General features: G+C 39.9%; 1 protein-coding gene across 2 annotated transcripts in view; it reads right to left on the reverse strand.

Annotated features, from left to right (window-relative positions):
• Positions 1-1,253: 1,253 nt before the first annotated feature.
• LOC116845625 overlaps positions 1,254-11,709 on the reverse strand; it is a 38,109-nt gene continuing 27,653 nt past the window's right edge. For both annotated transcript variants that reach the window (XM_032818545.1, XM_032818544.1), the window contains exon 5: positions 1,254-4,710. In XM_032818545.1, the coding sequence (XP_032674436.1) occupies positions 4,520-4,710 (191 nt within the window). In that variant the 3' untranslated portion in view covers positions 1,254-4,519. The remainder of the gene's footprint in view (positions 4,711-11,709) is intronic.

Consider the following 11,709-nt stretch of genomic DNA (forward strand, 5'->3'; position numbering starts at 1 on the left):
CATAGGAAAGTAACTCGGGCGTGCCGTTACGACGATTTATTTACGGTTTCTTCGTTTTTGTTCAGTTATTATCGTTGTTTCGATAAACAGTTGCGTGGGCTCTGAGTATATATATATATATATATATATATGTATGTATGTATGTATGTATATATACACTCTGAATATTCGGACGTTGTGAAAAGTATGGTGCCATCTTGACAAATATCAGTGAACTTTTCTTTGAAAAATATCCATAAATTTTTCGCTCTACTTTATCATAGTTGTCAGAAAATCTAACCGCATGTAATTACAAACTTTTCGTTCTTTTTTGACATCAAAACTAAATTCTGAAAGTGTAGTAGTGATCTTTAAAATTTTTCTGATTGGAGCATCCACAGTTTTGATATGTACAACCTGCAGAATGTTTGTATTAAACAAATATCGCATTAACTGACAGCTCAAAATTTAAATTTGAACATATTTTTTTCGTTTTCGTCATATATTGAGCAATGCTCCAATTTAATTTTGCATGTACTTTTGTTGTGTAAAAGCGTTTGTAATTCTGTGCAAACAACAAGACGTAAACTTTGCAAAAAGAAGTCAATATTATGTCGGTAAAGTTTTTATGTCCGGCATCCCCTTAAGGAGATGCTGAAGCTGAAAACTTTACCGACAGAACACTGACATTTTTTTGCAAAGTTTACGTCGTATTGGTTACACAGAATTACAAATGCTTTTACGCAATGAAAGTACGTGCAAAAATAAATAGGAGCATTGTTCGATATGTGACGAAAACGAACAAAAAAATTTTAATGTAAAATCTCAAGCTGTCAGTTAGCGTAATATTTGCCTAATCCAAAAATTCCGCAGCTTGTACATACCGAAAGTGTGGATGCTCCAAGCAGAAAAATTTTGAAGAACGTTGCTCTACTTTTGCATTTGCATTTGGAAGCTTAAGAATATTGAAAAAATTTGTAGAAAGATTTCTACACATATATGGTTAGGTTTTCCGTTGAATATAATAAAACAAAGCAACACACATTCATGCAAGTTCTGTATATACAAGAAATACGAAAAGGATAGCGTGATTATGTTAGTGACGATCGTCTCTGCATTATCGACATTGTTCGAGTTCGTCATCGACTCCGGCATCCCCCTTAATACTGGACATTCTTATTGTTTTAGCCTTAAAATATAAATATTCAAACCTTTAACATCAAATATATATATTCTGTATAAAAAATTTAAACATTCGTACTTAAAGACTAAAATAATAAGAATGTCTAGAATTAATTAATATTAATTAATTCTGAAGAATTTTCGGATTAATCAATAGTCATGAGAAGTGCATAGCTAGATGCGGATGTAACTGGTTGAAAACTGAAGCAGGATTGAGTGTACACGACTGTATAGCCGCATAATTTTCTACGTACTGTTAGACGCGTCTATCTCGATGCAAGATTCATGATTCTTCGGGACGTCGATGGACGAAGTGAAGGAACTTTTATGGAAAACAAGAACTATATTTTCCTAAGGATAAACACTCATTTATCTTTCATATCTACGAAGAGACGCGTATATGTATGAACGATTTGCGTGCGCGCACACGTATCCTTTTGATATATCGATGCAAGAAAAGGTACATGTTAGAGGTGTACCTTGTTCTATAAATAACATGCAAACAAGTTTGGTCTATAATAGTAAAGTGTATATAATAATGAAGAACAAAAGTTTGTTCGCTGAGAAAGTAAGACAGACTATAGTGTCGATTTTTCGTCGATATGTTCGTACGAGAATACAGAAAGAAGTTTAATTATATTTGAGGGAAAAGAAGTCGGGGACAAACTGCAGAAAATAACTGACGATCCGCAAAAATCGAAGAACACTTTGGTTGTCGTCGGACCGCTCGATTTCAGCCGCGAACGAATGTAACGTACACGTCTCTCTCGTCAAAAGTCGACGAGTTGGAAAAAATTAATCGAATCCGCCGCGGGGAAATCCATCTCGAGATCTCTCACAAGCAGAATGCGCGCGCGGCGCGCATATTCTTTCAGAACATCTCGCGCTTCCTTGATCCATTCATCGTGCACACACGTGTGTATACGTGTGAAGCCAAGTACGTATGTACGTGAAAGTTCCAGTTTTCTGCTGGTCCGATGGTCTGGAAAAGCGGTCCAATAATTTTTCCCCAGGCCACGAGTGCTCACGGGCAGATTCTGGTTTCACGGGCCGTGCGTACGCTCGAACGGCGTCCATTAGACGGAGTTTTTTGGATGCAATAATGTCGCGATTCGATTTCGTGAAACGCGCGATACGCACGGCGAAGTTTCCGTAAATTAAACGAACGCACGAAGAAAATACTATTGTTTGTAAAATTTAATAATTTAACAAAACTATTTGTAAAATTTATCAAGAAAGTCTCTCTATGTGGCGTCCACCCGAATTAAAGCCACTTCTTGCAAAAGTGATTGTGGCAGACAAAAAAGATTAACGACGAGAGACAAACGAATGAGTAGTTTTCACATTCATCAAAATAAGATTACAAATATTACTGCTACTGCAAATTCTACACACCACAGACAATTTTCTAACGGATACAAAAAGTAATGATAAATTTTAACTGTGACATTTAGGATTCTCCCTGGACCAGCGAAACATTTTTTTGAGTGTAGCATTTGTTCCACAGATCACAAGTTCTCTCGACTGAGGTAAGTATATATGATGATATACTAACTAAACGTATAACCATTATGTATCATAACCATTATGTATCATAAGAACTGTGGCTGTGAGAATTATATGGATAGACATACGCGACAACAGTAATTCTCTGAATACAATATCTTAGCTTGAAGTCATATAAATTCGTCTCTAACCATAGAGAATGTGGGTGTAACAACCATGGTAGTTCTCCGTGCGAGATTTGTCCTTGGAGGTGTCCTACTGAAGTTTGTTTTACTGTACAGGCAAGTCATCACGCTGTTAATACCTTCGTTGAGCGACGACGGGCCTGCCTTTCTTTCGCATAAGTAAACAACCGCGTACGCGTTTGGGAAACATGCCGAACCCGACAAAATTACTTTTCCTTACGAAGGAAGACGGGACCGCTGGGGTCCAGCAAACCCTATTCGGCACGATACGAGGGCAATTGTGATCCGTATTTCGCGCGTGGAAAACTCGGGCGCAACAATCGCGCCCGGTTAGATTGCGCGGGTCGCAATATCCACCGTGATTACGTCGGCCGTCATATCTCACGAACATAATTGAATTTGCGATGGTGCCAGCCACCCTGATTTTCCTTCCCCTGCTCTACATAGATAGATTTTTCTATTCTTCATTCTCTGGATATGTGTGTGTGTGTGTGTGTGTGTGTGTGTGTGTGTGTGTGTGTGTGTGTGTGTGAAGAGCCTTCCGTCGATGCAAATCGGCGAGAGTCGCCGCTATTGTTCTGCAAACTTTAATCAATTTTACCGGAAGTAAATGTCGCCCAATTTTAGCGGAATTAAATGTCTTGTCCGCATGATATTTTTTTCGACAGCATGTTGCTTTGCTTGCACAAAGCAATTTAACTCATCATTATTATTGTCAAGGGAGAGTTGCTGAAATTGTAGCAGTTTCCTAAATCGTACTTTATCAATTTCTTTATTATTATTGCATATGAAAGACGTCTAACGATAAAAATGTGAAATAAACGAGCCATGAGAAATGTAAATAAAAAATTTCAGACCATATCGTATTTTGTGTGTGTTACAAACATTGAAAAAATCAAATACGATTAATGAAATGCGATCAAATACGATTTAGGCATCGAGATCGGTACGATTTTGGCAACTCTCTCACATTAATTTAAGATATTATAGAGATATCCAGCACTCAAGCAAAGAGATCCTCGAGCTGATAGATTCTTATTAAGGTGATACTATTACAAAAGCGAATTGTTGTGGTATGGTGTGAAAGATTTTATAAGTGCTGTAGTATCCGACACGTTGAAGGCACTCGGAAGTGAGGCTCTCTGTGCCTTTAAGAGTTCAATTTGGCAACACTTTGAAGTCTCCAAAGAAATTGGATCTTTCATCGAGATGTCGATAGTTTCCGAGACGGACAAGAGAGATGCTTCGTCTTCTCGCAGGTTCGGACGTTTTGTTCTTTTTCGAAATCGGAGGACAAAACCAACGTCGAATAGCAAGCAGCGGTCAAATATCGAATTATCGATGCACATTTAATTAAGGTTCGTTGAGCTCTCGCGCGAAAAGCGCTCGGTTGGTTAAGTGATCCAGACAAATTTTTCGAGCACTTAATGGCAATATCGCGGGCAGATATGCATCAAGTATTTAACTGGGAAAATTTTTATAATCAGAGTAATTTTTTCCACTTGTTTAACGCATGCGCGCATGTTAAATAAATGCATGGTTTGGTCGCTCTTTAATGCATTAATTACGAGGAGTAAGAAGGAGTTTGTCGACTTAAAAACAGGAAAAGCGCTTGATTAAAAGGAGCGGTAAAAGAAGATCGGAAGGAAAAACGACGGCGGTTCAATTTACAGTCGACAAAGCGCTCTTATTTTCTTTTTTCCTTCCTTCCTTCCTTCCTTCCTTCCTTCCTTCCTTTCTTCCTTTCTTCCTTTCTTCCCTTCGTCCTTTCTTCCGTACTTTCTCCCTTCATTTCTTCTTTCCTTCCTTCTTTTCTTCATCTTTCCGATAGCGTCGTTTCGTACGGCACGAAACATTTCTGAAAAGTAGCAAAGGCGCTTTTACATCGCTGGCATGTGCTTGATACATCTCGTCGACATTTGTCAAGCGTTTTTGACAATCTCTTTAATCTCCGTTTCGCCTGACCATTTAGAGAGCGAAATGCGAATTATTACTCTCGTAAAGCAAATGTTTTGAGAGACGAAGTTTCCAAGCGCGGGTCTGGTGGCGTTTATTCAAAAGGTAACGGAAGTCAGTCTGAATTATTTTGAAGTAAGGAGAGATATCCGGAAATTTTCATATACATTAAAAATATTTATACAAAAGAACCAGCTTTCTTCTTTCCTTTTCCTCCCGTTTCTTCATTTATTTATCTGACAGTCTATCTCTCTGCTATTATTGATAAAAGCTCATCATCTGTTGCACTCTTCGCGATTATTAGTAAAAAGCACTTTGATAAATTACTAATTTTATCAAGATGGAACGCGATAAAAAAGTAACGATAGAGGCGGTATTACATCTATTTATAGGGACAATGATAAGTTTACAATAAGCTAATAAAAAATTATGCACTGTTGTAGCTAAAATTGTTTTTGTAAAGAGCGCCTTTAATGCGTTTAACAGGATTATTTTGACGAAGAAGGCATTATGAAGCCCGACCGAGTGCACATTACAGCTTGATATCATTTTATATTAAAGCGTCTGTGAAAATGGAGAGACAGCTGCGAAGGGCAGATAAGAAAGCAAAGTAAACAGACAATCGCCATATGCAAAGTTCTTTCCTGCTTTCATTTAATGTGACCCGTAATGTCTTCTACCTGCGCAAAGTACATATATTCATGTAATGTATATATAATCGGGTGAATTTTAAAACTTTACTCAACTTAATTATTATAACATAATTACACTCACACACACACACACACATAGTCTTTCTCACTTTCTTAATTTTCAGCCCAATCTAACTAGGAAAATTTATTGAGAGGGAGACACAAAAGATCGAGTGAGAAATAATGAAGTGATTGTCGTAAGGAAGTTCTAATTCCCAGATTTAATGATAGAAAAAAACCACACGCTAGTTTCGAGTTTAAACCTTTAGGAACCTACAAAATTACACTAAGAGAGAAAATATCCAAGAAATAAACATTTTTATTTGGAGGTACCAATGACATATTTACTCGACACTAATATCAAATATCTTTCAAATAAGAAAATATGTATTTTCTTAAAAGCTCAGCTTCTCACAAAAAAGGTTATTGCTCCTCCTACTTAAGTAAACGAATTTAGATTTAAGTAAATACGTTATTATACATATTGTAATATCCACCGAATAAATATTTCTCAGATACTTCATCTCTCTCAATGTAGCAGGTATCGGAAAGAAGATGAGAATTTGTCGACGTTTCACGGTTCTCAATGGTGTCTCGGATACGATAACATCTGATGTGCTTTCCAAACGACTTTCTTCGCGCAGTACTTCCGCCGTCTTTTCGCCGCGGGCGTACGTATGGAAAAGTGAGGGCCGCGTGTTTCTCTTAATCCTCCTTCTCTTTGTCTCCGCTAGTTCCACGAAGTTTTAGCGATTAGCATATTTGCAAAAAGCACCGTTCCGTATTCAGCCCGCGAGAGCGGGCTGCAACAAAGCTCGGTTGAGATTAATTTTTGACGTGCACCGTTGTGTCCCGGTCCGCGGGCGCGCACGGAAACGTCTCGTCGCCGACCTCTCTTCCGCTTCCTCTTTAAATTCAACGCGGAGCTGTAACGCCGGTAAGCTATAGGTTACCGCGAATAATTATTGCGGAATTAAAATGCAAATGGCGCAGCGCGAAAAACAAGTTTCCGTATGGAGTCCGTCGCAACGCAACGGACATTGTCTGCGCCGGCTTGGCCCGTCTCGCGCAACGAATCGACGCGAGATGAAACGTCGCGATCGCGTGAATTTTAATTCATACATCTCTAATAAGCATTAATGCACCGGATGCACTCCAATTACCGTGCGGGTTCTCTATTTATATCTCGTTATTAATTAGCCCATTAGTAATATTACATCTTTGCGCACGCTTCCCGGGAGTAATGAAATAAAGGGGAACCAAGGGGGACGATCTGTATCGGTTTGATGAAAAAAAAACACTGTATACCTGTAAAATCTCCGCCGTGAAACCAATTATCTATAATTATACAGCAACCTGTAATTATAGTAATAATCATGCGACGTCTACATTGAGAAAAGGGGGAAAGCAGAAAGAAACTTCGTGAAGAAATTACGCTATTTCGTTCAGACTAACGTTTGAGCGAAAAGTCGAAAGGAGAGACTACAAATCGATAAAATAACTTCTAGTGATGTTAATTGGCCTGAAGTAATTTTCAGGAAGCCCACGGAACTCGGATCAGCTTATTTTTAGATCGAAAACTTCGGCGAAACTGTCGAGATAGAGCTGCGTATGCTAAACGAATCGATAACCGCGACAGTAACGACGCGGTGAAGGTCTTGCGCAAGTATCCGAAATGTAAGAAGGGCACGCGACAGGAAAAGATGCCGTTTGCGCAAAATGCACAATTAATGCGAAAATCGGGCCGGAAGAAATACGTTTCACTTCCGAGAAAAGTTGCAAAAGTTCGGCAGTGGCGGCGGCGTGCAGACAGGTGAAGTCTTCCCTTTGACTCCGTGATGAACGTGACAATCTTCCTCTTCGGTGAATGAAACTCGCGAATTCCACGGCCATCGTCTGTCGCGGCACCGCGGAAAGATACACACCGGAAGTTATCGGGTCGAAGGCCTGGGACACAATACGCCGTATGTCAGAACGCAGCCGATGGTCCAATGAGAGAATTTATTTTTCGAGAATGAGTTTTCCTCATTGGACCATCGGCTGCGTTCCGACATCTGACATACGACGTATTGTGTTCCAGGCCTAAGGCCTGTTCTACAATGTCGGCGTCGGATGTCGGACGTATGTGCACTCGGTTCTCGGCTTTCGCATAAAGCTGTTGGTTGTCGTTATCGTAACGAAAGTTAGTCAACTCTCATCTTTTCCGACATCCGACTTCCGATTGTACGACTATTATATACAATATAACCTCTTATTTTCATCATGGAATATACAAATCTAGATGAAATAATTATTGATTTTGTGCACGAAAATTATTGTTTATATGATAAATGTAATGTAGATTTCAAAAATATTAGGAAAAAAAGGATGTGCGGAAAAACATTTCCGAAACTTTGAAAATAGCTTCCCATCAATTGCCCGGTACAATTTGAGAAATCCCACATATTATTAAAGTCATCTGCTATTTTTAGCCATTCATTCTCTTCTTGTGGACATCGAAGATATGTTTTTTGTAATACTTCCCATATTGCATTACACACTTCAGGAATAATATTATACATAGTCAATCTTCCTATCCGAAAATGTGAAATGGTCAATACACTGTCTCCATGAGTAAGAAAGCTAAACATAAATTTTAATTTATGATAAAATTTTATTTTTATATAATAAAATATAAATAAAATATATCAATATTTGCAACAGAATATAATTATTAAACTAACCTCAAAGTCATTGCAATACGTATCTCCGTTGGCAAAGATTCTCTGTTACTTCTTTTTTTAACTTTAATTTTAAAAGATCATGTAAGTGATCAAATTGTTGCACGGACATCCTTGTAAGTTTAAAAAACTTCTCATGATCATTCATTCAAAAACATGTAAATAATGTTCGATAAGCACCAAAATTGTTTCTTATATTTCTTGAAATATGTGGTTTTATCTACTACCTTCTTGTTATTTTACGTCTATTTCTTAAACGTAATCTAATTTTTGTAATATGTAACAAAACTAATAACAGATTCAAATAATTCAGCAATATTCTACTTTCCATTTTTGTAATTGTAATTTCTTGTTGCAGCGACTTACGACTCAATTGTAGAACGGCAAGTCGTATTCAGATCCGCCATTCAATGTACGACAAACGATAAACGACGCCGACATACGACGCATTGTAGAACAGGCCTAAGGCCGGTTCTACAATACGTCGTATGTCGCTGTCGGAACGCAGTCGATGGTCCAATAAGAAGAACTCGTCTCGAAAAACAAATCCTCTGATTGGCCCATCGGCTGCACTCCGACATACGACAGCGACATACGACGTATTGTAGAACAGGCCTAAAGACCGGCTCCGGGAGCGACGCGCGACTCGACGAACATCGTCGCGTAGTAGCGCGTCCGGAACCCACCAATTCGCTTTAGTGCCTTTGCAAGGTGCGCTGGCTTTATGTCTCTTCCTCTCCTTCTCCCTTCGCTCTCCTTCCGCGCGCGCGCGAGGAACTCTCCTCGATGTAATTTCCATTTCGCCTTGTTGCACGCAATTTATACCCGACCTTCTTCACGTCTCTCTCCACCCCCGCCGTCTTCTGCCGCGACACGCGCACGATTTAAATTGGATTGCCGGTGTGGCGCGCCGGTGAACGCGAATTAATCTCGAGATTAATTAGCGAAAATACACTTAAACGTCCGCGATACGTCCGCGAGAATCTCGGCCGACGGAGGAGATGTCATCTCGCGCGCGGCTACTAGTTATACTCTTCACCCGTCTCGGAATTCACGTTGTAGCGCTGTGTGATTCGTGTCTACTGCCGCAAAATCGCAAATGCGGACTTTCTGCCGTGAGATTTTTTGCTCGATTTTTAGCTGAGTCTGTGAGGAAAGAGATATTTTCCAAGCGGTCTAAGCGGATTCATGAGCGACAGACATGCGTAATATCTTGAATCTTGCATGGAAAAAGAAATTGGTTGGATTAAGTAAATTTCTGATATAAATATGAACGAAAACAGAAATTTCGATTAAAGTTACCGGAATTCCGTTCAAGACATCTAGTTAACTTGAATAGAATTCTGGTAACATCGACCGGGATTTTCTGGCTCGTTCATATTTCCATAGCAATTGGTTCATCCAAGCAAACTCTTCTTTTCGTGTGTGCAATACGTGTAGTTCAGCCAGAACGCAAAGGTGACACGGTATTCCCGGTAATTCTCTCTCTCTCTCCTCCCCCAGGCTCTCTCGTGCCAGCCTGCTGCCAGAAATAAAACAAATTTAATTGAAATAAAACAAAAGCGCGCAAATTAAATTAATTAAATGGTATTGCGCATTTGCGAAAGAGAGGACGCTTGAATTGAAAAATATCTCACAGGTGGTTACTCGTTGCGATTCATTGTGTTTGTTCACGTTGACTTTTTCAAGATCCATTTGATCCGTCCTTCTGACGTAGGTTTCCGCCTATCGCGCGAATATTCGTGTATACATTTTGATATCCGTTAATGAGAAAAATCTCAGAGTTGCTGGGCCACTTCAGTGCCTTTATGCTCTCACACAAAGAGCTTTCAATTAGGAATTCACGTAGCAAGTGTAACCACGCATCACGCTCCGGATAAACCGGATGCACAATCACTGAGCGAGGCAGCTCCGCGAATTTTAGCCAATTACAATGAACTGGCGGTTGTTGCGAGACAAAGGTATTTGTACATCGGATATGTTACGTGGAGTTGTTATATGGTTGGTTACGCGTATACCTATATATTTCCGCGCGAAACGTGGACTCTCTGTGTCTCTGTCTCTCTCTTTCATCTATGGAGAGTTAGTTGGGATGGAAAACGCATGGCGTTCGTCGCTTCCGTCGGCCGTGTTCGAGATTCCTTAGGATTCAAACGCGGCCCGAAAATTTCCCGCAGGTGTAAGCCTGCCGCACCATGACCTAATGTCGGCACTCGGACAAACGAGATCAAAAGCAGAAGTTCGAAAGTGTATAGTAGCACATCGTGTGAGCGCATGGAGCATGCGTACGCAAACGCTGTGTTTGTAACTGCCGCTATGGCTCATTCGTGATGCACATACCGCTTCGAAATGAACAGGCACGCATACGCCCATCCGTAGATGGATTAAATTTCGCCTGAAATGCATAAAGCAGCTTTCAGTGAAATGAGCTTTTGAGCAAACGTCGACGGCACCTCTCTGTAGAATGTAGCATTAATTTATTGTCGCGCGCATCTCTGTTACGCTACACTCTCTCTTTCTCCTTATTGTGCGCATCTGTCATGCTCTCATTGTGTTGCGTCTCCTGTGTATTATTATTATATAATATATATATATATATATATATATATATATATATATATACACATTCTGTCAAGAAAGTACCGGGAATTGTTAAATAAAACACACATATTTCATTTATTCATCAAAATTTATTGGGTCGCCTTCAAAGGCTCCATTTGAAGCAACGCACGTATGCCATCGTTTTTTCCAATCTTCGAAACATTTCTTATAGGCGCTTTCCGGGATGGCCTTCAGTTCACGCGCCGATTTTTGTTTGATGGCTTCAATCGACTCAAAACGGGTACCCCGGAGCGGCAATTTCAGTTTTGGGAAGAGGAAGAAGTGATACGGTGCCAAATTTGGTGAATACGGTGGTTGTTCAAGTACATTTGTTGAGTTTTTAGCGAGAAAATCAGTCACAATCGTAGCTCGATGAGATGGCGCATTCAGGTCTTTTGGAATGAGTCTTACGACGACGCGTCTCATGCCCAAATTATTGACCAAAATCGAACGAACGGACTCATGGGACATGTTAAGTTCGTGTGCTATCTCTCTTAAGCTGGAATGACGGTTTTCGAGTACAATTTCCTTCACTTTTTCGATGTTATCTTCGGTCAAACTTGTCGACGGGCGTCCAGAACGAGGCAAGTCTTCGACGACTTCTCGACCCTCCTTGAAGGCTTTGTACCACTCATATGCACGGGTTTTTGATAGTGCTGAATCACCATAAGCCTTCTGCAACATCTTAAATGTATCAGCACACGAAATTTCTTTCGCAGCACAAAATTTGAGACAAATTCTTTGTTCAATATTTTCACTCATTGTAAAAATCGGCACGCACTACTGACATCGACTGACTTAACCAGCTGTTGTAAACACACTGGTTGACAGATTCCACTCTAACTTGGCATCATAATTAAGGACAGTTGTACCAACCTGGGAAAAAAA

This window comes from Odontomachus brunneus, unplaced genomic scaffold (genome assembly GCF_010583005.1).
Source record: "Odontomachus brunneus isolate Ranch 3 - 2012 unplaced genomic scaffold, Obru_v1 Obru_scaffold_054, whole genome shotgun sequence".
In the NCBI taxonomy this organism is placed as follows: Eukaryota; Metazoa; Arthropoda; class Insecta; order Hymenoptera; family Formicidae; genus Odontomachus; species Odontomachus brunneus.